Genomic DNA, 27,561 nt, shown 5'->3' with positions numbered 1-27,561 from the left:
GCTGCATTTGAGCCAAAAAAAACAACAATGAACAGCTGTTATGCAACTAGTTTTATTGTCGACATGTTTCTGCTCCATAGGCCAAACGAGCTGATTTTGGTGAAGCACTTTTCAACCTAAATTATGCCATCAATGCCAGAAGCTCAGTTATGTAAACTCACAAGTAGTGTGTGTGTGTGTTTGTGCCATTACATCACCTCACAGTGTTCCCTATAGCCTCATACTGAGCACAATTTAATCTGAATTAGTTAACAGAACACAGAGCAATTAACGCCCACTCTCTGGCATTCTGTTTCTTTCCATTTTTTTCTCCGGCACACACAGTTGCTCACATGCAAAATGCATGATTTTGTCAACTGAACACCCCCCTCTACAGACACACACACAAACACAACCAAACATTCCTAAAAACTCTGTGCTGTCACCAGAAGCTGTCAAACTGTTAATGAAAACAGGACACCAACAGGTTCCATTATAGAAGCTACACCTGTGGGCTGAGGTTTCAATAGGAGCTCATTCAATATTTAGGCAGAAGTTTAGAAGGAGGCAGCATACATTCAAACTGCAGCACTCAAAAGCTTTTCCAGCTGTTGATTCGTGAGTCAAACACACAGAAACACACATACACGCAGACAGATAACATGCAATCTAATAGAAAGCCAGGCTGTTTCGAATATGTTTCTTTGATTTTCGTGAAGAAAAAAAATAACTGTTTGCGCCTCCGCTGCTTCCGAAAGATAAGGAGCGGAACAATTAGGAGTCAGCTCCCCTGAAGACCTACCTGATCCTGCTGCTGATGCTGAGCCACTTTCCCCTGCCCGTTAGCGGCGTCTTTTGCCGAAGTCATGACGCCAAATCAAGAAGAAAAAGGGGAGAGAAGAGCCGCGCACACGTCCGCTGCTGACAGGTGCAGAAAAAATGAAGCGGAGAAAAGAGGGGGAGCACACCGAGAGAGAGAGAGAGAGAGAGAGAGAGAGAGAGAGAGGGAGAGGGAGAGAGGGAGAATGCGCGTAAAGTGTTCGAGGCTATCCACGAGTGATTTGCTAGAATAACGCAGAGATACCGTGGGTGCAGACGGCGCAAAGTTCAGCAGCTGACGTGCAGAAATCTGTGGACCGCTGCCATGTGGGAGGTTCGGTTTACCTCGGAGCGGGAGTGGTGTCATCCACGACAGCTGGATGTGCTTAAAAAATGTAAAAAAGAAAAAAAGAAAAAGAAAAAACCTACATGATTCTTTTCAGTTAATTAGACTCGGCGATACTTGCGGGTCTCTTATTTGAAGAAATTGTCAATTTAGAGGAAATGTCAGGTTAACCAAAATAAAAACCAAAAAAGGTCAAATTGACTTCTTTGCAGAACTTAGCACCACCAGGCTGGACCTCTCTGCAGTGGAAACGGAAACAACCGAGCTATGCCGCCAGCTGCTGTGCCAAAAAGTGATTTCCGGTATTTGCCAACATATAATTGTCGGTATTTAACGGGATGTAAATGATTAATTGGATTAAAATCTGTGAAACGTGTCAAAATATATCTCTCGTGAATGACATCAAGTCATTTTAAGGCAGAAAGAACATTTCTGTCAGAGGTAGAAGCTGCAATCAGTTTTTTAATATCTTTTATTTATGCATGTAAAACTCTCGATGACATTTTGCAAGAGAGATCGGGCCAAGAAGGCAGCAGAAATTGCAGTAAACAAAAAATAAATAAATATATATGTGTGTGTGTGTGTGTGTGTGTGTGTGTGTGTGTGTGTGTGTGTGTGTGTGTGTGTGTGTGTGTGTGTATTTTAAGTGGCCAAAAAGGGCTGGATTTATTAAAATGTGGACATCAACAACATAACCCCCCCTCCCCCTGCAAAACAGGTCATTTCTGTATTTTAACCCCTTTGTGAATCCGGTTGACTGCAGACTATTTATTCGTATAAGGAAATGTATTAGACAATAAAAACACACAAAAACACTGCACTGCTCCTTTTCTTTCCTTGCAGAATGTAGAGGGGAGCTCAAGGTTTTGTCCTTCCACCTGGGCCTATATTTAGTCTTACCAGACTCCTCTGTGCTCAGCTCTGAGCTTGCAGCAACTGATAATATGGAGACCTGTCAGCTTGTATCACATCACTGCGGGCACTCATTATTACTGGCAAGTCCATTATACAGGAAATGGAAACAAGAATCAATGTGAGAAGAACAAAATACTTTCAGTTATAAGCGTGGACTCTTTTCAGATAGGATTGGTGTTCCTATCTTACTAAAGCTTGAATACACTCATGGCTGTTAATGCTATCTACATTGCAGTTTAGGGAATGGATTTGCATAGAGCGTCTATAGCCATAAAAATCATATTCGCTCCAGTGTACTGCCACCGCTGCTGTACTGTCTGCCAATAAAACAAAGGCTTGCTGCTGGCCTCGCTCTTGAGAAGCAGTGTTATATCGTCCTCCCACATCGAGCAGAAATAGTCTCGGTTCCTGACAAAACATTGTTTATACTGTAACTTTCTCACCGTGCGCCACATCTCTGCGAGCACACACAATCCACATTCTTGTTAGCACAGCTTGTCTGCCTATTTGTGCCGCACACATGAAAACACACACAGCCGCGCACACGCACGCACGCAGGGCGCTCTCGTGCTGGAGAGACAGTTTCTTCTGAAGTCATGCACAGTCTGTGCAGGCCTCTTGGCCTTTTGAACCGATCATCTGCTGGGGGGAAAGGAACTGAACAATCCCAGTAAAAGAGAAACACACACCAAAAAAGTCAGCGATACGAGTCACTGACACAGCCTGCGTACGAGAATGAGGGAAAGATTCTCTAGTTGATATAATGTTTTCATCAGCGGACTTGTTGCAGCCCTAAGGGCTAATTATTGCTTGTTTACAAGCGAGGAAATGGCATGTTATCTTTCTGCAATCTGTGCATCAATACATTAACAAGAATGAGCAGAGCAAACTCTAAAGATCAAGGTAAACATGCAAAGTTTCAAAAGCATATAAAATCATAATATTAATACTTATTGTCGACTGCTTTTGCTAAGGTAACCATTAAGAAATACACCATGCATTCAGGGATATTCTACACTTAGATTTGTTTTGCTTACTTGGAAATTTGGGGAATTTGGGAATTTGTGTGTTGGCTGTGAGATCAGGAAAAAATGCAACAGTACTGATTACACTTGAAGGAGTCTCGTGCTCAGCTGGAGAATTTCTTCAGATCTTTGGACTAAAATCTTCAAGGATTCACTTAATCCAAATATCTGGGCCCTGAGAATCATCATATTCACTGTTAAAAATCATGCTGTGTATGAGGTACCACAACAGAAATAACTATGAGGTTTAATACTTCACAAATAATTATTTCTGCATGCCAAATGATGGCACTGAGCGCACTGGGCGTTCTTCTTCTTCTTCACTCACTATGCATTTACACGCCACTCTGCATTTAATCATTAGTTATTATTAATGTCATGTGCTCTTCCACAGCGTGTCTTTTATCCTGCCTTGGCAGATGGCTGCCCCTACCTGAGACTGGTTCTTGAGAGATTTCTTCCTGTTTAAAGGGAGTTTTTCCTTCCCACTGTCGCCAAGTGTTTGCTCAAAGGGGGTTGTTTGATTATTGGGGTTTTTTCTCTGTTATTAGGTCTTTATCTTACCTTAAAGCATCTTAAAGGGAATGTTGTTGTGATATCTTAGATCTGTCTGCTGGTCACAGTTTACTCCTCTGTGTATTTCAAGAGTTTCGACTATAAGCTGGGATCACCGATAACTATTGTATTTATCAACAAAATTAATTCCTTGGTCATGTTTACTTAAATCTTCTACACAGTGAGGGTTGTTTTTTTTGAGTAAGCTCAGATCTGTGCATCACTGTGTCAGTAAAAACCATCCAGTCTGCAGCAACAGAAAAATTTAAAGCAGATAAATGGACCAGCTATAGAGAATGTAAAATGCTACCTGCCCAAAGTGAAGATGGAAAAATGGAAGAAATTAAACACGCTGAAGCAAGTGTAGAGACAAAGTGGATGGACACAATGATAAATTTTCACAGTGCTGCAAAATGAAGCTCAGATCTTTCTGGCTGGATGATGGGACTAAACACAGATAGTACCAAACACAGCATTTTGGTCCTGCTGTCATCGCACAGCGCCTCACACGGCCCGAGGGAGCCGCACAACCAGCTCACTGCCAAGAATGGTTTCAGCACCACGGCCGTGGACAGCTCCACTGACACAAGAGCGGAAAGCCTGTTTACGATTTAATCCTCAGTGTGTGACCGTCTCTGTCCTGCCTTTATTATCTGTTTTCACTCACAGGCTTTCCACAGCTGCTCAGTGAAAAGATCAGGTGGAAGAGGAAGGGGAAGCAATTTCCTAACAATTAGCTGCACTAAATTTTTAAAAGTTTTTAGCAGACGCGAGAAGCAACAGGAAACAATTTACAAGATAAACAGCGTTAAACGCAGAGTGCTCATCCGACCAGCAGAGCTCTAACAAACAAGAAATGAGACTCAAACGCGGTGAAGGCTATGGCGATTGATCACAACACATTCGATGAAACAACACAGGATCAGGTTTAATTGGAGAAACCAAACAACGTGGAGCCATTTAGGGTCAGAGCTTTTTTAAAAACAAGGCTCACCTATTAGTCAGTTTCTATTAGTTAACTGACATTAAATCCATTCATATTTTACTCATTTAGCAGTTACTCATATAGGCTGCACTTTGTCTACAATAGCCCTTCAAAAAGCTCCAAGCAGTAAATGCATCTTTGCTTATATTACTGGCAGAGCTTTCCTTTTCTTTCTACAAGACCCACAAAGTGCCATTCATTTAACAGTCAATAAACGCTGTGAAAGCCTTCAACTGCATGCTAGTGCCCCCCAGTGATCACTACTTGTCCAACACCTTAAAGACTAATCAATATTGAGGATTTTTTCACAGAAATTGTGCTTATTATATTAAAAACTGTAGTTTAGAGAGGAAGAAAGTATGTTGCATGGGATTTTGGAGAGTTAATAAAGTGCTTGTCCACCTCTGCCAATGAGCACAGCCATCAGCCTGTCACTTAAGACCGAAGAGAACAGGAAGAAGAGCAAGAGATGAGTCCGCCTAGCAAAGGCCAGGGCAGTTTTGTTGGATAAACGATCATTATCAGCTGAACTCTCTCCGCAGGCCAAGCAGCACAGCAGAAAGCCTGAAAAGGCCACAGCCATAGAAAAAAGGCAGAAAACCATTATCTACCATGTGTTTGCATAAATGCATCCCCAAGGGGTTTTTGTTCTAGTGCAAAGAAAGCACAGCAGCACTATGTTGATGAACAGGGGACACACACAATAACACGAACATCTGCGTAATCTAACGCAAAACAACACAACAGCTTTGCAACAAAACACAGCCTCTGCAAATCTAAACATTTAGTGTAAAGTGTTTCAGAGAGGAGCAAACTCAGAGGCTGATGTACTTTTTCTAGCTGCTGTAGTGTTATTAATGTTTCATACTCATGTTTTACCAGCTTGATATTGTAACCGATATTGTTTTCATCCAGAGAGCTTGCACCTGTCATCACTACAAAATGTGCTCCTGGAGATTCTCAGAGTACCGGGAACCTCCACAAATTGAGTTATGGCAGGTGTATCTCAGCCTATCTGTCTGTATTCAGATGTTGTCAACATTATAACATGGAAACTGTGCAAGATGAACTCCTGAAACTTTACAGCTGAGATAAAAAAAAAAACCGTCATTTGAATCTCAGCCAGTTGCAGCGTGAGCGTATTTTCTGTATACGATGATGGAAGATTTTTAGGATTCTGCTCTTTGTCTATGTTAAGCTGACCTGGTTGAATGGAAGGCTCCATCACATCATGCTTTGTCTTTATGCTATCTTCTATTACAAGATATTACACTTGTCTGCACACTTTTACATGTAATGTTCTGATTATATCCTGTGACCACGGGAGGTAGATAAGCTGTTTCTGGTTATTATTTCATGCAGACTGCTGTTGCAAAATGAATTAAAATCTTTTTTTTTAAATGTTGTGGAAATTTGAAATAAACTGATGTACACAAACAGGCTGTAAAACTACAATACAGAGCGCAACAGCAGGCTGCAGGGCTTTTTGCAAAGAATAATAAAAGAACTAGAAAGTGCATTTTCTGAAGAAACTGCAGTGTGAATGCTTGAATCTGAATGTATGCACTGAAATGAATTAATTGCTGAATTTTGAGTTAAAAATATTGAATGAAATTAAAAAAAAAATCAAAAAATCAAATTTAACCTGAAAACAAAGGTGCTGAACTGCTAAAAGCTGAAGGTTACACAGAAGAAGAAGTTGGAAAAAAGCTGAAAATGCTTTAAATGTAAATTAGAAAACCCTAAGAAATGAGAAAAGAACATTTAGAGTCAGAAAACATCTGAATGAATATTAAAAGGTCATATTCTTTGAATCACTGAATGAAGAAAATGTGATCCCTCCACTTTGATCCACACGGTTTAAAAAGTTTAAATGCCTGAGCTTTGAAAGACACTGTGTTGGAAAGAGAACAATAATGGCGACAATTTGAGGGTAAAATGATGGCTGTAACACTGTGGACACAGCAACAGTTGAAAGAGAAGTGCTTAAGATGAATCTTGGTACAGTGGCAGGCAGAGCTCGTTAAGCAGGCAGGTGTGAGCCTGGTTGCTATAGTGACCGCACCCAATGGCTCCATACACACGTACACAGACATGCGCCTCACTTTTGCTGCTTAAAATGAACAGAAAAGTCAGGCCGAAACAAATCGTTCCCAAATGAAAAGTAAAAGTCGTATTGACAAAATTCTTTCACCGTGAGCGACAGCAGCTTCTAGTCTACTGAATTCTCAGTTTTCATGCCTGTGGAGTTTATTATATGGACATGGTGACAGTGGAAAGACACCATGCTCTTCTGATTTTCAAACCAACCTTCTGAGCGATTTTAACATTAGAGTCTATGGAAGAGTTGGAGGGAGGAGGCTGTGCATTGGTGACATTTATGAAAGAACCATAACACCTAGTACAATAGTAAACACATTGGATGAAAGAGGACAGCGATGGCTACATTTTGAGGGTAAAATCATACCTGTAGAGCAAACGCTGCGGACACAGCAGCAGTTTTAAAAAAGATTTTAAGATTAATTTTTTTGCTCCTCTCACTCTAGCAGTTGAGCTGCCTCACTCTAGCCCCAACATTCCGTCCCATACACACCCATTATAAACTCTGAAACGGGTGAAAAAACATCATGAAACTTAAACTGGAACTGAAGAAAAAGTATAATAGATATTGAAAAGATAAATACAAGTTGAATAGTTGAATGTCTTGTCTTCGTTTTAAAGTTTGAATGGTGGCTCTATGTCAATGTATGTGGAAGTAGATACAGTTTAAAGAGGATGAAGTTGAATGAGAATTTGAAGGGTCTCCCCATTGAAATACATTATAAATTTTTGTTGAAAAAAGTTGAATAAAATTAAAAATATAAATGTTAAAAATGAGAAAAATAGAAGCAATGTTGTCCAAAAGAATAGGAATCTAACGGTGTTTGAATGGTTTTTCTAAGTTGAACGGTTTTGAAGGAGTTGGCTTTCAAAAAACGTACGGAATAGATAATAATAATAAAATATAATAATAAAGATTAGAAGAACAATACTGTGAATGCTTTTCAAGCATTCACACTAATAAGGATAAGATATCTACGTGCCATTCTCACAGGATACAATAATCACAGGAGCATAAAATGCAAAAGATAACATTTTGAGATCTGTTTGTCTTGTAAAAGAGGATTAGCATGTCACTGTGGCCAAGATGTAAAATTTCCATTAAACTTGTATTACAAAGAAAAATGTTATTGTCTGACAAACATGTTTCAGCTTGTGGCCCGTGCAGCTTTTACTTGTATATTTGTGCTGAATATAGTAAAAAAAAAAAGTATTTAGCCTATTTTAGACTTAATAGGAGAGACCTCTCAGCAGAGCTATACCCACCACTTTTTTTCCTGAGACAATTCAGGGATTTTAAAAATCACAGAACGATAAATGAAACAGAAATTCCACAATGAGCTTGTTCTGAGCAGGCATTTGTTTGTGTGCCATAAACACAGAATATACTTTAATAATTTTGTTGTACATGTAGAATGACAATAAAGTGCTATTTTATTCTATAGAAGAAGATAAAGAAGACATTTATCTTCAACCTCTGCCCTGCTATGACATGTCAGCCGGTGTCCCTGCCTGTTTACTGTTACAATCTTTTTTCTCCTCTGGGACAATAAAGGCTTTCTAAATCTAGTTAACGCATGAAAAATAGAAAGATTATAATGTAGTTTTTGTGAGTACATTTACAAAGCGACTCACTTTAAAACAAAAAACTGTAGACAAGAATTTATAGGAGTCGTTATAATGAAAACCAACGAGGAGCATAAAAAAATAACAATGAAATAAGATAGAGAGCTTCTTTTTACTTCATGGAAAGCCTTCAGGAAGTTTTATGCAGCAACCCAAAAAAGACTGAGTTGACTTAGAAAATGCAAAAGCAAAGACAGGCTGAAAAATCCCGGGCACCTAAGGTAAAGACCTGAGTGATTTGAACAGCAGGGAGAGCGCAGATATCAAACTGCGGCTCACAAGACAGCAATATATCAGCAATCTTACTCTTTGTGATTTTAAAAAGCCTTAAAAGCAAAAGTTTTAAATCGAGTGTAGAACTTTGAGTGCAATGATGCACAAATGGGAATGGTACGATCTGATTCCCAACTGCGTGTTTAAATCCCTGAGACAGCTGGAGCTGAAGGCAAGTAATTTACTTATAGTTAATGGAGATGAGGAGAATTACAGCGTCCCAAACGAGAAGAAATAAAGACGTGGTGTATCTTATCAAGCGTAAGCTGGTCTCCTTAACTAAAGGAAAATATGGTTATAATTCGAAAGATTTTGGCTTGATTTTGGGTATCTTGTCTGAAGGGGAGAGGAATGTCTAAAGGGGACTTCAGGAATATATATAAAAAAAAAAAAATTATTGTTTGCCACCATCTATTCAATGAAAACAAAACTTTTTGAACCGTATGTTTTAATCTGCTCATTATGCGCATTTCCAGTAAAACCCCATCAATCAGTGAGGGCGGCTGATTTAGGAACAAGCTGTTTCCACTCAGCTGACCTGCCAGCTGCCAGCATGCCCGGCTCAATCATCAGTCATGCCCCCAACGCCCTCCGGCCTGCCGTGACTCCTTCAGCTGTCCAACTGGCAGCACACCTGCCTCGCTTACTGTAAATACTGCTGTCCGCATCACAGTTCCTGCCTGCCATGCAGCAGCCACAAATCACAGGTTAAGGATAGAGATGCCGTGCGGGCAGCAGTTCATCACGGATCGTTACTGTACTTAAGGGTCATCAATTCAGTCCTGAGAAAACACGCCTCCATACAGAGTGATGAAAGGCACAGAAGTTTTCAGACTGTAGGCACAGGCAGTTTTTCACTGTCTGGACATTACAGAGTGGTAATTAACAAGTCTTCAAGTCTTTAATCAGATTCATTATTGGTCTTTTACCAAGAGAGGGCTTTCTGGGGGAAACAATTAATCTACTATTGTCTTGTCTTGAATTGGTTGGAGACATTAAAACACACAGGGAGAGAAAAAATTACATTAACTTTGAATGATTCCTTAGCCTCTGGACCTAATTCTTTGACCCTCATCAATACTTGATTGTTTTTCTGAGAAGGCTACCCCTCCAATAAACTCACTTGTTAACTTATGACAACAGCATCATTTGGTTCGCATTACTCCCTGACACTGAGCCTGTGGTGGTTTTTTAAACAAATATATTACGTGTTTAGCATTTTTAAAGCTGGAAACTTTCAAAGTTTTCATAATGTGCAGTCCTCTGCAGCAAGTTAAATTTGAAATGGCTATATTATAAATAGTATTAGTTTATTACCTATTACTTGCGTTTGCTTTTGCAAGCTGACCTCTTGTTTTTTCCCCCTTATTGGCTGCTGGCATTTACACCAAATCCAATAAAGCATTAACGAGGTCAGCGCATCCTCCCACCACCTTGCTGATTCCTGTTGAATGCTGAAAACGTCAAGTTTTAGATTATGCAGAGAGCGCCTCCAAGACAGTTTCAGGTGAGACAATACTGTAAAAACAACCACTCGGGTCAATTTTGAGAAGCTTCCGGACCATGTTTCTCGTAAGAAGTGTCTTTTTGACATGAATTCAAACAGGTGAGTGTTTAATGAGTGGTTGTATCATTTGCATATGTGATGTTAAAATTTCAGAAAACTTGTTATACAAGAAATAATTGTCTTAATGTAAACAGTTGCTAGGAAACTGAAATTTGCAATGCATATAACATTTGTTTTTTCATACCCCGAGTCAGAAATGTCATAACACTGTGTCAGGCAGGAATGCAGGACTCCCAGGCAGGACTAAAGTCAAAAACACAGTTTTGGTGCTGCATTCAAAATGCAAAACTAAAACTAGGAAGAAACTGAGATATTACAAAACTATGAAACACTGAATGGCCAGAACACACAGCCAGAGGATGAGGGAGATCGTGAGAATGACAGAAGGGGACACAGACATATATACAGAATAGGGAATCAGTGAAGAGAGGAAACACCCGGGGAACACAGCTGAACACAGTCTGACTGATGAGGCAGGGGAAGCAGAAGAGAACATAATGCAGACAGGATGAGGGACTGACAAAATAAGAGACACACACTAAGACTCAAGCTGACTACATACAGAGCGCAAGGGCAAGAGCACAGAGAAATCAGATAGACACATAGAGACATGACTGGGAAACAAAGCCAAATAAACATTGAGACACGACTCACTGCACAGGGAGACACCTAATACTAACAAAGGAAACTAAACACAAGAGGACAGAGAAAACAGGAGAAGATGACAGAAACCTAACAGCTGGATAACAAAACAAAGAATACAAATATTAAACAGAGGGATCACAAGTATAGAAACTAGGAAGAGAATCTTACCCTCAGAATATTACATAAACCAGAATCAGAGGTCAAAACAAACAGGGTCACAGTTCAAGCTGAACCATCCAGTTTTATTCCAGTCTCTGCTCTGAAGGTTATATAAGGGTTTGTTCGTTTAACATCGAAATGTTAAATGATATATAGAACATTTTATTCCTAAACTTTTCACAGTGCAATGTCATAAAAAGGAATCAGAGCCTGGCTTTATTATACACTGTTGTACTCTGTTTACATGTCTTCCTAATAAAGTATATATATATATATATTTCATATATTTTTCATGCACAGCAAACCAAAGTATTTTGCTTTTGTGAACCTAAACAGCTGACAGCGCTCTGCTAGCTGCACATCAAAACTTTAAACCCATGAATTTCTCCTGAGGAAAAAAGATTATTGTGTCTCTGCAACACACCGCCGGGCAGTCTGGAGCAAGCTTCTCAGGAAATGCCTCCAAAAGGAAAAAAAGAAGATCTTTACACATCACTTTCTGACAAAAAGTAACTGCCTTGACGACTAAAACTGGACTCTTCCAGGAGAAAATTGCAACCCTGGAGAGAATTGTGGGAAACAGTTTTACAGCACTGAGGTTGCCAATAATGGAGGCGCACGATGCAATGCTAATTGAGTTCTCACACTAGATCTCAGTGATCCATTTATAAGACACCCAGCAATGCTTTTTCCTGCAATACATATTTCTTATTATTACCATAAGAAATATCTCAAAAACTCCAAGAATACCCAAGTACTCTTAAAATCTGGTGTTTCTCTATTTAACTCTGCAGTTAAAATGTGAATACAGCCTTCCAGTGTTAAAGTCTGTAGACTGAAGGTCACGCATTCAAACGAAGCACAACTGTGCAAAACAAAATTCTGATTGAAGCAAAAAGAGTTTTGATTTTTGCTTTATGCGCATCTATCTCTAAGGCCCGAGCCTGCAAGTTATGCAGTAACAGGGCTCTAGAGTGCGACCAATTTTTCAGTGGTGCGACTAAAAAAAAATATTTGGTTGCACCTGTGCGACCAACTGTTCGGGTAGCAAAAAAAAAATAAAAAATCTGCAACCTTCCCTGTGGTCAACAACAGACACACATTTTGCCCCTATCGTGGACTAAACCAATCAGAGGTAGTCAGGGGCGGGACCTCTCTGATTGGCCGTGGTCCAGTTGAAAATGTAGGTGGAAGTGGGAGGTGAGTAGCTTGAATAAAGCGATATCAATTCATTAAATCCTGAATCGACTTTTAAATATAACTGTGTTTTGCCAGAAACGCCAGATTCTCAGATTAAAGCTCACAAAACCATTTCAACAACAACCAAACAGCAAACGAGAGCAGGTACACGGATTCCACACAAAGACGTAAACACAGACCCGACGCATCAGAATCAACTTTGTCTTTCTCGGCTTTCTCACCCGACGGCCCGTAGACGGACACGCTGTCGGAGCTTAGCGATTCTGATGCGTCCGGTCTGCGCTGTGATTACGTCTTTTTGCGCTGATTCTGAGCTGCAGGTTTTGTCTCTCCAACCAAAATTCGCCGAGCCAGCAGCAAAAGAAGCAGCAAACTGCGCTTCACATTTGATCAATGTCGTCATGAATTTTGCTGTTTTGCTTCCACGACTATTGAAATCACACTTCATGCACAGCTAGCCCTCTCTCTCTCTCTCTCTCTGTGCTTCAAGAACAGTTTCCTGTCTCCAATCTCTGTTTTCTGTATTATTCATTCGCTTATTACCCACCAGTCTACCGTTGTTTACAGCGCTGTCGGCTGCTGTCTTTTTCTTTTCTTTTTTTCACTTAAATGACCTGCTGTCCATCTACACCAAGCGGTGCAAGTCCAAAGCTAGGAAGATTATGATGGACCTCTCCCATCCCAACAATGGACTCTTCTCACTGTTGAGGTCTGGGAAGCGCTTCCGCTCCCTTAAGGCCAAAACAGAGAGAATGAGGAGGAGCTTCTTCCCCCAGGCTATTCGGGCCCTGAACCAGGTGTAGGACTGGACTCTCCCAAACACGTCACTATAAGACTGGACTCTCACACACGTCACCACACGCACCACCACACATTTCCTATAATCCTATAATTCCTATAATTTATAATCCTTATCTTTATAATCTCTTCTGCTATTTGCACATTCTTTACTGTAAATTCCTAAGTTAATTTGTAAATTTTTGTAGTAAATTGTAAATATTGTAAAACTTTTCTTCTGTCATTTAATGGTCGGGCATTGTACAGCTACAAGCATTTCACCCCCATGTCATACTGTGTATGGTTGTGTGTGTGTGACAAATAAAATTTGAATTTGAATTTGAATTTGAATTTGAATTTATTACATTTGTTTTTAGGTATCTTAGACACATCTAACTGGAGCATTGTCATCAGTGTCTTAACCCGATATGTGAAAAGAGATCACAAGCGTTTCCCCTTTTATCACAGAGGCTTTTAGAGATTGTTCTAATTGGGGGGGGGGGGAAGAAAAGATGCATATATAGAGTTGAGATCTGTTAGGTGGATATGAGCAAGAAATGCAAGAAAACAACGTCAACGAGGAAATAGCAGAGCTGTTCATTAAGAGCAGCACAGAGGCATCTGGCATCTATAAAAGAAAGAGAGAGACGAGCGGGGTGAGTCAGCATGCATTTACAAAGCATTAACCCATCTGCTGATCCAGTCTTCGTAAAGCAGACTTACGAGCCTCGTGAACTTTATGTGTTCTCATCAATGACTTACATGAGGGTCGTAAAATTAAGAGACGAAAAAAAAAGTTCCAAGTTAATGTTGCATTTTGGCAAGTTGTTATAGAAATTTGCTGATGATAAAGTGCTGCAGCAAGGGCAGTAACAAGGGGAGTAGTAGCAATGTGTTTGGATAAGGGAGTTACAAATCATTGAATAAACAAAAGCTGCAGGTGTAAAATAGCCTCTTTGTTGGGGCCAAAAGGAAATGATAATGACGCACGCATGCAGCGTGGGATGAATAATATATCAGTGCTGTTCTGTTTGTCTTGAGAAAGGAATCCTAGAGATTCAGGGGGAAGTGATCAAAAGCAAATTAGGAGTATGTGCTTAATCTTTATCCATTCAAAGTTTTTATTATCAGACTGCTCCACATCTCCGGAAGCTTCTAATTACTAAAAAGAAGAAAAAAAAAAAAGAAAATTAGAATCTAGTTTAGTTTTTCATTATTTGCTCCTTCTTTCTTCATTAGTCTTCAGAGCCAAATTGGATATTTTACATACAAATACATACACCCACATGCTTTCACAGAGACTGAAAGCAAAGAAGATGACCACTATGAATAAGCAGAAAGCTTAACCAACTGAACAGTAGCCAATTCATTTGCAAATTTTTGCCTCCACATCTTTGGCAATAACATTTATTCCATTCACTTCCACTTCCATCATTGAGGCATTTTATTCTGAAATGTGCAGAAACATGCACACGCTGTCTGGCTTACCTTTGTTAGTATGCAGAAATTTGCAGTAAAAAAGCACCAGATTCTAAGTGCAGACAATGCGATGACAGTATTACTGCTGCATGTATTCTGCCTTAAAACAAAAGTACTGCAGTTTGTGTATCTGAGGTTTGGATGTGAGTGTGAATGGTCTTAAGAGCTTGAAAAAAGAAGGTGACTGGACTTCTTTGAGTTCTTTGACACCTCTGCGGATACGGAGAGATCCAGGCATTTAACCCCTATGGGGGTAGTCCTCTTCGGAGGTGGTTGCTGATCTACTGTTGATCATGCACATCATTACATTATGGCGTGTGATTTACTATTAATCTAATACTTTGCCCCACCCTATCGTGTGACCTATTGAGGTCACCTGACGCAAGTTGTGAGAGGGGTTGAACTGCATGCGAAGGGATTTCAAGACTGCATTGCAGGTGGCTGAGAGCTGGTGCTACCTCTGTTCAATGACGATCGTTCAGAATGGAACAGTTGCCCTCTTTTACTCCTCTTTCAAACCATCTGTCTGTTCAGTCCAAAGTTTGAACAATCTCATCTTCGAAAGAGTGACCTTTGTCCTTTAGATGCAGATGTACACCTGAGTCTCGTCTCATCAGTGTAGTGTGAAAGGGCGTAACCCGTCTCTCTCAATGTCAGCTTAAATCCAGCCAGCCTGCAGCTCTACATCTAAAGTTATATCAATCACAATGCATCCTACACGAGGCGTGAATTTAACCCTAAACGACCAAGGTTATCTTCACTGTGCCCCTAGAAGAAAGGTCGGGGGACTCGCAGAGTAATAAGATTCAGCCGCTGTGATACTTCTGGGACACTGAATGACAAGCGCAGTGATGAGGGCAAAAACTCATGGGTAGTGTTTGCAGGAGTTTATCTGATAGTAGCAGTAGCATCTATAAAACAGAGAAAACGCAAAAATATTGTGACAGCCTGCACACTGTCAGCTCTCTGTCGAGCTCAGCCTCTCCAGGGACCAAAACCATTTGTGCCAAACTCGAAATCCTGTCAAAGCAAATGCACATATAAGGCAACAAGCTAGTGACAAGGACAACACCCAAGGATGCCCGGCAAAATAAAGAGACGACAGACAGACTGTGTCTCTGTTGTTACCTCCTGCTTCCTGTGCCATGGCTTGAAAGTGAAACATATTGCACTGTTGAGCCCACACCTGTATGACGGTGTCATTAATGAATGCTGAACTGTTTCATGTGTCTGTTGAGGTCAGTAAGCATTTGATTAAAACTGGAAAAACGTATTAAAGGGACAGTTTTTCTTTTCTATTAAAGGAAGGAGGTTGTAAAGTTGAGCGGACGCTTAATCCAGAGCGAGCACACAGCGAAATGTTCAGCTTTGCCCTTTTCAGATTATCTCACTGTGCCCACAGTCGATTGCTACTAAAGGACACCATCGAGGTGGGGGTATAGCAAAAATGCTTCTTAGCAAAAAAGCTGATACTGCATGATGGGACTGAGGAAGCACTCTGTGCATTACAGTGCATCTTTTGCTTAACCACAATTAATGCCTATACACAGAGTGCCTTAAGAGATTTCTTTGCTGGACCCTGTGTGTCTGGTACTTCAGCTCGCTTCATGTAAAGTATGGCATCACGGGAAAAAACTATGTTGATCCGATAGAGTAATAAAAATGCCATAAACAGCAGTAACATTGACGTTGAAGTAACTAAAACAAAGTATGCTTAGTATAACTTTAAATAATCTGCAGTGTGGCGCAGATTAATCTGCACTTATCACAAAAAGTTGCCCTTCAGCCCTTCAGTGCTTAAATTTACAATACCAGACATTATCAGATGTGATGACTGTGATTTTTCTCCAAACTCATCCAATCTCAATAGCCACAACGTGGGCTATCATCTCAAGTGCTCATTATATCATCAGAATGGTTTAAAGCAAAATAAATAAATTTTTAAAAAGCACTGACACGTTCCTCAACACTTTGTAATTTTCTTTGAACATGCCCATCGAGTGTTCCATAACTGACTGATTAAAAGCATAATTATAAATAAGAAACAAGACGTTAAACAAATTGAGCACTCACCCTCCACAGTCTCTCCACCCGCGACAACTTGCGTGTTTTCATCGTGGCGGAGAGGCGGAATATGTAGTGCCGGCGAGAGAAAGCAAGGACTGATGTGGATTTAAAGAGAGGCAGGGAATGATAACCTCATCATCAAAAAGACACACCTCACTTCTCATTGGGAATAAACCCACAGTCAGCATCTCTGGACTTTCACAATCCACGCATTAAGTTAAAGTGCGTGTGCACACAGTCGTTTGATGCCTGTGTGTGTGTGTTTGTGGGGGGGAGTGGGTGTGTTTTGGCACAGACTTTTTCCACCTGAAACACTGCCCTGCTTTCTCAAGTATAGATCACATCATCAAGGAAACCCCAGGAAGGCAACGAGAACCTGACACCTCTGCAGACACGCCACAGGAGGTCCTGTCAGATTACTGGGTGGAGATCTGCAAGAACGGGGTGCTGCTGATGGCCGCGCTGAACCCTGGAACACAACCTCTTCAAAAGAGTGAAGGATGAAGCCAGAGAGCTCTGCCCCTTCACAACAATCAGCACTGAACCACTTACCTGGGCCATTAGCTACATTTTGCTGTTCAGCACAGATCAGCATTACACACCACATGCGGAGCTGAGCCACATTATGGTGCTTTTTACCCAGGGTTGTTTATCCTGTCTCCCCTCCGCTTTTCTCCCAGGAGCACTTTACCCGAAATACAGCCTTTCTCAATTGATAAAAGTGCAGCTCATACAGCTGCAGGCTGGTGCAGACTCCAATTCCTTGCAGTTTTGGGAGCTTACATGAACTAATAATGTCTCAGTGAAGCTAATGTGTGGTATGGTATTCACGCTATCTGTGCTCTCCGTCTAATGTGACACTTGTGGACTGTCTCCTGTTTAAGAAAGATTAAACAACAAATCAGGCAGAAAGTGTTTCTATAAAAGAAATACTCAAGAACTACAAATTTCTATGGAAATCTTACGGAAATCAAAAGAGGTTTTAACTCATTCACTGCCATTGACGTCTATAGACGTCAATTGAAAAACTTACGTTGACTGCCATTGACGTCTATAGACGTCAATTACGTTTTTCAATGGGAGGGGCTAGAATACAACCTCGGGCAGCTTGTCAGTGAATATCAGACTTGCATTCATGGTATGTAATGACAAAATCGACCTGCAAGCTCGTTTTCTCCCTTTTTTTGGTCAAAACAGGCATTTTTGGTGGAACCCACCTCTCTTCTACAGCTGATTACTAAAGAATGGAAAATGGTAGAAACAAGCTTTTTTTTTGGATGAAAGAAGAGAGTCTGTTCTTCATTTTGGTAGGTTCAGTGTTTATATGATCATAACACACAGTTTTCTGTGGCTCTTCAAAAATGAGTAAAAATGCTCAAAAACCCTGGCAGTGGGGAGTTACCTGATTTGAAAATGGCTGGCAGTGAATGAGTTAAAAGACAAGATTATCTTTAAATATGCATTCTTTTTTAACTGTAAAAATAAGATATGTGAGCTGGATTTAACAAAAATATACATCACTTTTACTTTTAAATCTACAGTTTTCAAGTTGAGCTTTTGAAAAGAAAACAAGAAAGAACTTGCTGTTGCTCAGGTGAGGGTGCATTCGGCAATGTTTGCCATGTTTCAAATTGAAAATATCACTTAGCGACTTCCATTAAGCCTTAATCACTCAGACATGAAGACCAGTCTGCAACTCCCTACCAACCTCCAGTCTGGCTGGCGAGTGGTTGCTGGCTGTTGCTACTGTAGGTGAAATCTGTCACAAAAGAGGGCTCTGCACCATAAAACTACTTGTGGTTGTTTTGGTTGCTATCAGACGCTCATTTGTCTGCAAATACCTGCTAACAAGCCACTGAGCGGCAGTTAAACTTGTAAAAGTTCAGCACAAACCAGAAACAGAGAAGGTTCATCTTTAAAGTTGTGCCTACACTGCAGGAACAAACACATTTCAAGAGACGCAACTTTTACCTTGAAGGCAAACATGTGCCATTTCTGGTGTGAGTTGGACACCTTACAATTTCATTGCTGCTTAAGGAGTAGTTGACAAGTCTTTGTAGACAAGTCAGCAACTTCCATACAAACTATAGTAATAGCTAAGGACTTCATTAAATTGATGTAATTGGAGATTATGGAATTTCAGGAGCGGGACCACGCCTCCAAACACGCTCCTTCCAGTTGTCATCTATATAGGTTCCCCCAGTTCTGCAAGCTGTTCACGTCCAAGCATTCACCTTTATCTACTAAAATACTGTCAGACCTAAAATGAGGACGTGGGTCCAGCTAGTGAATGATCAATTTAACGTAAGACAAACAAGAAATCTCCACTGGTTAGAAACCACTCACCAGCCAGTTGAGGAAAGATCATTTTTCCACAGCAACCAGTAGTTGCCAGGATATCACCAACCAGTCTCTGAAACGCGACAGGACAGCGTTGTTCCAAACCAAACAACACAAGCTGTACATGTACTTGAAATGAAGCTGGCAACTTTTCAGTAGAACTTTAGCGCTTTGTCGCAAAGCTTCTAACTACACAGAGCGCTAAATTCTTACATGGTGAAGATTAAACACATTTAACATCGTTGCTGTCTCTAAAAACTAGAAACTGTTTGATGGTTACTCTATATGTACCAAAGATGGGAGCTGTGAACTTTCTGACCGGTGTCAGCATAAGACATAAGCAGCTGAAAGATACAGTAAAGACAGACCGAGTCTCTTCAGTGAAGCTGATCATGTGGTATGTTTGTCTGAACATGTCAGCGCATCATGGTGTCTTCCTGAACATGTTCAGCAATAAAAACTCTGTAATCCCACGATGCAACAGGCAATCTGGTGAGGGGAGGAACATCAATCATCCCGGTTCGGCTTTCCCGTCTTTGGTGAGGTACGATTTGACAGGCTGCCAGCTCCAAAATAGCGAATCACTCAATAGCGCTCCCCGTTCTTTCCACCTCCGCTATACCAAACAATCATTATCTCCCCCATCTCTGTTCAGCTCCACATGAGCTCCACACTGAACATCATCACATAAGTCAGAGCCCAACTCCCAGCTCAGGGAAAAAAACACAATCTTCTCCCTTATCCCTGGAGCACCAGGCCTCATTCAGTAGTGATGTGCGATACCACTGATTTCATTTCCGATCCGATACCAAGTAATATTCAGTGTGGTATCGACGATACTGATCCGATACGATACTTTGCACAAAAACTTATTTTATTTATTGTATCTCAAAGTATAGCATCATAATGATTACAGGACATCAGATTTCTTGTTCTTATCACTTAATAATGCAGAGCTCATCATATAGAAATAGAAAAACTGAAGTCGTGCACTATTTGAACACCTTGCCTGCCTGCATCACTAAAGGACTCCATGAGAGACGTCTGTCTCGCCCTAGCAGCACCTGTCCCTCTCCTCCTCTTCAGTTCACCTCAACATACGCTCGTCATATTCTGTGATATGATTTACTCTGAGGTGTTTGACAAGGTTAGTGATGTTGCCACAACCATACATGCCAACCCTGCTGATTTTTCCGGGAGAATCCCGAATTTCAGTGCCCCTCCCAAAAATCTCCCAGAGCCACCATTCTCCCGAATTTCTCCCGATTTTCCACCCGGACAACAAAATTGAAAAACCATATCGCAGAATTCATAGCGCGGCCCAGCCAATTCCAGTCTCCACCAATGGCGGCACTGACTTAGTTTTAATATTACTCTTATTTCTCTTTCTGGGTTGCAAATTTTTTTTTTTTTAAACATATTTTCAGGTGAGAATGTAGCTGTGTAAACTTCAAATATCTGAGCCGACCGACACATTGTCTTCAAACCCCCGCAGTCTTTCACTACTCGGGTTAAACATGATAAATAAGTCACTTTGATAACCTAGAAATGTTATTGTTTGGCTTTTTCAGCGTTTTATTTGTTAGTGAGTAAATCGGTTTGGCTGAGATTAAAGTTATTAGATTAGATTAAATTAAATTAAATTTAACTTTATTAATCCCTCGGGAGGGTTCCTCAGGGGTTTTCACACAGCTGAATAAACGTCAAACAGAAAACTAATTAAACAAAGTGTGAGACGGTTTACGTCAGCGCCCGGTTATATATTAGATAGCAAGGAGCAGACGGCAGTTTCACTGCACCGAGGGAGCTCGTGGCGTATACCCGGCTTTCTTTAGACCGCGAAGGCCGGGTCCTCAGGTGGAAGCAGCCTCTGAATTTGGACACCCCCGCTGTTTCCGGGCCGGCCAATAATAACGGTGACATTTAACGTATTTCATTCGATAAATGAACACTGTAAAATGTATTTATCAGCCATTGTTGTGAGTGCGCACGCCAAGGGGCTGCAAGACATTTATACAGCCGTATTTCGCACATGACTATGAAAGGCGGAAGAGGAAGTAGTTCCTTTGAATGTAGACAATCCGAATGTTATAGTTTCTTTCCACTGTGTTCCTGTTAATGATAAACTACAAATTTACCCTAAATTACTAAAATATCGATATTTTAATGTGAGAATCGATTCTAGAACATAAATGATTGGTATCGGAGGAATCGATATTTCAGGATCGATCCGCACATCACTATCATTCAGACTCCTGGCTTTGAGGAGCAGGAGGGAAATATTGACCGGAGATGCTGATGTGCGGCCAAAGCTCCGCCATACAGAATGTAGCTGACAGAGAAAAAGCTCCCGACGGTGACAATGACCTACATATGCCTGTAGGCAAGGGGTAAGTTAGCAGGTAGACACACTCGCACAACAAGCTACGGCTTCAGAAGATGCAGCAAACAACTCTGTGCTGAAACTGACCTGCAGCTTCCACGCTGAGATTTTCTAGCCAAAGTAACGAGGTATAAAACCCACCTTCATGGCAGGAGGGACAAAACTTTTCTCCCCTGTTGCTCGGCTCAAGAACAGAATGCACACAAAGGTCTGGCGAGGATGCGACATGGAAACCCTCATGTGTTATTCATCAGAAGACTAAACCAGAGCCCGGAGGCAGGAGAGAGCCCGCTTAGCTGCGGCATCATTTTGTGACTGAGCCAAGAGACTTTTATCACAGCAGACAGTTGGACTTGTTAAACAGGTGTGACTAACCAGATTCATAATAACAGGGTTGTTTTTTTTTTAGATGTTTCCATGCCAGGGTCCGGGCATTGTGGGTGCTGATTCAATAACTGGCATGTCTGAATGCACATTAGCGCTTGCTGATGCTATTAGTTATACATCTGCTTTTCAAGCGGTGACAGTCAAAGTGTTTGAGGTGAAAAGGGGTCTGTTACCCACACGGGGCACCGGAGGGGTATAGAAGCATTTAGTGAGTAATTAACCATCACAAAAAAATACACGAGCAGACCTGGTTCACAGAAATAGTTTACATAAATTAATATTTTAAACACACAGAAAGAAAGACATTTTTTTAAGTGCTTCGAAATTTTTACCATTTATCAGTTTTATCTGTTTCTTTACCAAACATCATTGTACAAACACAAGAGCATCAAACATAAGGCCCGGGGGCCAAAATAGGCCTGGCGAAGACTCTAATTGGGTCCACCACACAGCATTGGAACAAGTGAAGGACAGCATGGACTTTACAGTTTAGAGTTTTACAGCTTTTCTTATTGATGAAGACCTCCCCCACAGCTATTTATACTACACCAAGGCAAGTAATAGATAAACAATTAAATGGCAGAAAAGTTTGTTTGTTTCTTTGTTTTTTACAATGTGACCACGGTAGGAAAACATAAAAAGGAAATTTTGGAATAATTAACAAAAAGCTTCAGTTTTAAAATTAGAGGAAAGTCTGTGTGATTATCTGACAGAACTTTCCCTAATTTTGCACATTTATTTCTTACAATTTAAGCCCAAAGACTTAAATGTTTAGGTAAATTAAACTGATCTAGCTCATTTAATACCAAAGTGGGCTAAATGTGTTCCAAAGTGTGAAATGAGATTGCCACACCTGCACAAGAGCTTTCAGTTTGAAGAAATAAAGAACAATTTATAGAAAACTGCATCATCCAATAGATGGAAACAATCCAAAACAAAATGACGTATGTCTTGTGGTCCTGTTGGTTTTCCCCTGTCTCTGCCATCATGCTGTCTTCGTGTCTCGGTGCTAGTCATAAATCTTTTGTTACTCTCTACTTTGCTTTGAAGGTTAGTTTTCTCACGAGTCTCGCTCTAGTTTTGTTTCCTGCTCTTTTCCCTCCTGCGTGATTGTTTGTCCCGACCTCATTAGGTTCACCCCTGTCTTGTTTCCGCCTGTGTCGAAGCAACTGTCACCACTGCGTGGATACAGCTGGGTCCATAAGGATTTAAGGACAATGACATTTTTGTAATTTTGCATCTGTGCACCACCAGAGTGGATTCCAAATCAAACGGTCAACGTGCGAGGGAAGAGCTTTAACAAACTGGAATTACATCTTTATACATATCCTCATACATTTCCAGTGGCTCGTGATTAAATGCACAATTGACTGACAAGCGGTTTCATGGTCAGGTGAAGCCTGTTCCCTCATTATTTTTTCACAAATTAAGGAAATAAAACTGTTGAATTTGCATTTGGCAGCTACAGTTTTGACTAAACCTCTCAATATGAGGTCCAAAGAGATGTTGATGCAAGTAATATGCGCCATGTATTGGTTGGAAAATGGATGACCCCAGAATCTTTCTTTGATTTAGAAAAGCAACTATGTAACAACAAGTCATGAGCACTCTCGAGGAGTAAGGAGTGTCATTGTCAAAGTATGCAATCAAGAGATATCTTCATGAAAGCAAACTTTACAACAAAGTGCAAACCACTAGTTACACTCAACCTTGCCAACAAACATCTAAAAAACATCTGCAACAATTCTTTGGACAGATGAAACCAGGATTAACTCGTACCACAACAATGTGAAAATGCACTGTGGTGGCGCACTGAGGCAAAATGAGAAAAACTGTGCCACTATCCAAACACTTAATTGTTCATGCTGCTCTCTTCTCCTTTCTCTTTGTCTGATTATCCTCTCTTGTTTGCCAACCTGCTTTGCTTGCCTGTGTCCTGCTTTCCTCTTGTTTGCTTCCACTCGTCTCTGTTATTTCTTTGAGTTTAGTTGAATTTTTCCTCCCCCCGTGGATTTGCGGATTCTCCTGTCAGCTTTGTGCAGCTGTTTTTGTTAGCAAATCATTTTTCTTTCTGTATGCTGACACTCCACATATTGTATTTGAGCAGGCATTCCATTACGGTGCAGAAACATTTTATAGATGTCTGTCTTTATGACAACTGTAATTTTATTTCTTTGTTCTTACTTAATAACTTCACCCATACAAACTGTGTAAGTTGTGCATTATTCGGAGTGTTGTGGCTGTGGTGATTGGCAGGTTTGGGGGCTGTTTCATCTCATCCAGTGTTCTGCTGTACTGTAAGTCTCTCTAAAGAGGCGATTGCTTGGTTTCCCCACTAAGTACATTTTGTTTTGATCCTGTTTCTTTGTTGCTAGCCACAGTGATAATGGATGTACCTTACTAACTGAGCTACGGTGCCACTCTGTGGGTTTTTGTCACTCGTGACATAAACAACAAACAAACAAAGACACGAGAAAGGCTCAACTAATGATTTGTTCTCTTCGTGTATCTTTTGACGACCGATACTTTTGCTATGATGTTGCTAATTGCTATAACTTGGCTTCAGTTTGGAATACTAATACATATTTCATGACGCTGTAGTGAATGTGACGAAGCCTGTGAGCTCATTCAGCAGGTAATTGTAGCTGCAGTGCGTCATACACCCTAACATCCTAGCCTCATATCCTGAACATACACTCTCAACTTGGCAGCCTTTTCTAACCCATTAAAACTTAGACTAGTTTCTACTTTCATGAAAATTATGGGAGATGTAAATAATACAAATTGGACCATGAGTTTGCATGGGTTAAACTGGAGAATTTCCCATTTTTCCCTGTGACATCGGTGTGACTGCTTCCCTCCATGTCTGCCAACCTGCTGTTTTAACCCACTCCATCACCCCAGCAAACACCTGGAGGGGGAAGGTGCTGCCTAGTCACCACTCCTCAGTTTCTGTGTGATCACATTTGAGCTAGATGCGACACTCGGACTCTCTTTCGCTGCTGTAGTAAAATGTATTACTTCAAGCATAAAGTTGTTTGACTGAATGAAACTTTGGTGCCTGCCATCTTTACACCAATCTTCCGTTTCTCACACAGGCTGTCAGGCAGCAGCGATGCTACAAAGCCACAAAATGATCATGGAGACAGCTAATAAAGTCGCAGCATCGGCAGACAGACCTAAACATCAACAGGAATCATATTAGCATCGCTATTTCTATTTCTCCACAGTGACACAGCTACTACAGATGCATTAGGTCCAACTCGTGTCTGCTGCTGGATATCTCTAGGATTTATCACGCTGTGATGTGACCTTGTAAACTTTGCTTTTATTCTCAAATGCCCTGCGCACGTGTGTGTGTGTGTGCTTGTGTCTGTATGACAGTTAAATTAAGTGCTTGTACCCCTGTGTGAGTGCTTGCTTGTGTGCATGTCTCTCAGGAGTGTGTCGCTGCTGTATCATAGCAGGGTCGATAAGAGAATCTGCCCGTGTGACACAACAGATTACTGCTGCCTGGTCTCAGCCCGGAAAACGACTGCGAGAGGACTCGGGAGAGATGGCAGCGGGGCTTCGTCGCTTTGATTCGAACTGACTGAAGTGCTGTAGGAGAAATCTCCTCCACATAGTTCATATTTATGTGCGCATTGCTGTTAGATTTATACCTCTGATTTGTTCTTGTTTTGTCTGAATCAAACAATTTTAAGCATGAAGCGCTGCTGCAGAGGCACAGATGAGTTTCAGTTAAATAAAGGAGGGCTGTTTTCAAAAATACATGAATGGAGCTTGTTGCTACTGCAAAAAATACCCACACAGAAGCACCTGTCAGCCTCTGATTTAACTCCAGAGAGGATATGGCAATTTGATCTTTCACAGCCTTGAATTAAATGTCGCAATCAAGTGAATCAACTGATAACTGGCAGAAAAAGTCTTAATCAGTGTCTTAGCAATTTCTTAATGTGAAGTGATGACCGTACAACCTTTTCAAACCTTACGAGAGGTGACATTTTCACCCTCTTCTCAGATGAGACACCATCAGGTGTGCCAGCTTTTTGATAACATTTATAGAAGCAGTGCGAGGTAAAATAAAAATTGCCTTTGGTGGTACATAAATGATCTACTACTCACTACACTGGCTTGGCTATTAAATCTTTGAGTTTGTGTTAACTACAACCAAAGCCTCACTTATCCACTGCACTGTTGATGCCTTCACCATAGCGTAGAGCTGGTGCATTGATTGGAACACAACAGTCTCTAGTGGCAAAACAGACACAGTGCAAGGAAAAAGCCATAAAAATGGTCTCCAGCATCTAAAATGTCAGTGAAATGACACTGCCTACTGCACATGACCTTTATTTTTTCAATAAACTGTGAAAAATAGAGTAAAGCAAAGCAGGAGGAAGAAAACTGACTGTTTTAAAAGGAGTTACTCTGGTGATTATCAGCTGCACACCTAATAAAGCTCATCCTCAAAACAAATCAGTGAGAATGCTGCCTCCATTTATAAATATGAAGCACAGGAGAAAAGAAAATGGGACGCAAGACAGGTTAAGAGACGGTTATATTTAGCTGCATTCTCGTGTAATTCTTAAACACTGCAGGAATCTTTAAGATCCAGAGTGACAGCGCACAATGTGCTTTGAAGTAGCAGCCAAGAAAGGTGTGGTTTAAGTCTACGAACAGTGAACATCCATGTGCACACCTGTGTGGATCAGCGCGCTTGTATTCAAATGGTTTCCCCATGTAATGGTCCGCAAGAGGATGTAGAAAGCCATAGCCCCGTCCCCCAGGGCATGAAGCAGGCATGGAGGAGATCCAGGCCCCAGACATCCAGAGGCCCCAGAGTGTGAGAGCCCAAGGAGGACCACCGGAGGGGCATCCGTGCCACCCTCATGGGAAGGGCTGAGGATCCCCAGACGAGGGGTCTGTCTGTCCTGCGTGCTGCACAACAATATTTAGTATTTAGTATTTACTGCTGTTTACACTTAGCTAGATTAATGCGATGGTGTTGTGTTTAGTATATTGCTTTGGTTTTTTTTTTGCTTGTTTTCTATTCTTCTTCTCTCAACAGGTGATCCAGGAGATTTTTTTATTCTTTTTTTTTCCCCTTTCTCACTGTCTCTCTCCCCTTCTGTTTTTCTTTTCCTTCCTCTTTCTCTCTCCCTTTCCTATCCCTCACTCGCGTCTGTCCCGTCTGTAACAATTGAAAATAAAATAAATAATAAAAACAAAGGTCGATCAAATGGACCAATACGGCAATGCCATGATGATCCATTTGGCAAAATAAATCCATTGGGTATCCTTGTTGGTCTTCAGAAAACAATTCTGACGGTTAAAGAACCAAATGGGACAGGCAAAAAAAAAAAAAAGATCCAGAGTGAAGTTGCATCTGAAGAGTGAGATAATCCCCTGTGACGTGAAGGAAGTGAATGTGACCGCCATTATTAAGCTGACGATCGCAAATGAAGGTAGACAGATGGAGTGATTTTCTTTTTTCTGCATTTGCATCGATATTTAATCGGCTTCGGTAAATTTCAACTACGCAGACTGTAATTAAAGAAAGCGACAAAACGGTGTTCGAACACCACTGATTACAAAATACCCACGTGGAGGCCTAATGACAGCTGATGATATGTTTACTTCACGTGATCTTCAGAGCAGAAAATCTACCACGAGAGACTGAAGCTCAGCATCATCACGGCGTAATAAGGCCTCTCTCTCTGTTTAAACACTGACTAATACTCGCTGTCAGCTTTTGTAATAATACAGTAAATCATCAGGAGGAAGAGGGACAGTCAAACAGCGAGGCAGCAGTCAGCTGATGTGCCGCTGACAGGTCTGTAGAGGTGGTGCTGGGGGAGGGCAGGGCGCGAAGGGATGATCGATGGGGTGTCAACAGAGCGTTGAGGTGCCGGGGAGAGGAATGGATGACCCGTT

General features: G+C 41.0%; 1 protein-coding gene across 4 annotated transcripts in view; it reads right to left on the bottom strand.

The window, feature by feature from the left end:
• Positions 1–27,561, bottom strand: part of LOC147308396 (A-type potassium channel modulatory protein DPP6-like) — a 97,238-nt gene that overhangs the window by 47,640 nt on the left and 22,037 nt on the right. Inside the window, exon 1 of one of the 4 annotated variants that reach the window (XM_086271987.1) lies at positions 782–993. The exons of the other annotated variants lie outside the window; for them this stretch is intronic. Coding sequence (XP_086128113.1) covers positions 782–847 — 66 coding nt within the window. The 5' untranslated portion in view covers positions 848–993. Of the gene's footprint in view, positions 1–781; positions 994–27,561 lie in introns of those variants that run through there. 4 annotated transcript variants of the gene reach the window in all.

Source organism: Aulonocara sp. 'chitande type north' Nkhata Bay, linkage group LG18 (assembly GCF_057382095.1).
Source record: "Aulonocara sp. 'chitande type north' Nkhata Bay isolate Kocher_YH1m ecotype deep benthic linkage group LG18, A_spYH_male_GT1.1, whole genome shotgun sequence".
NCBI classification, from domain to species: Eukaryota; Metazoa; Chordata; class Actinopteri; order Cichliformes; family Cichlidae; genus Aulonocara; species Aulonocara sp. 'chitande type north' Nkhata Bay.
This window is presented reverse-complemented; position numbering and strand designations above follow the sequence as displayed.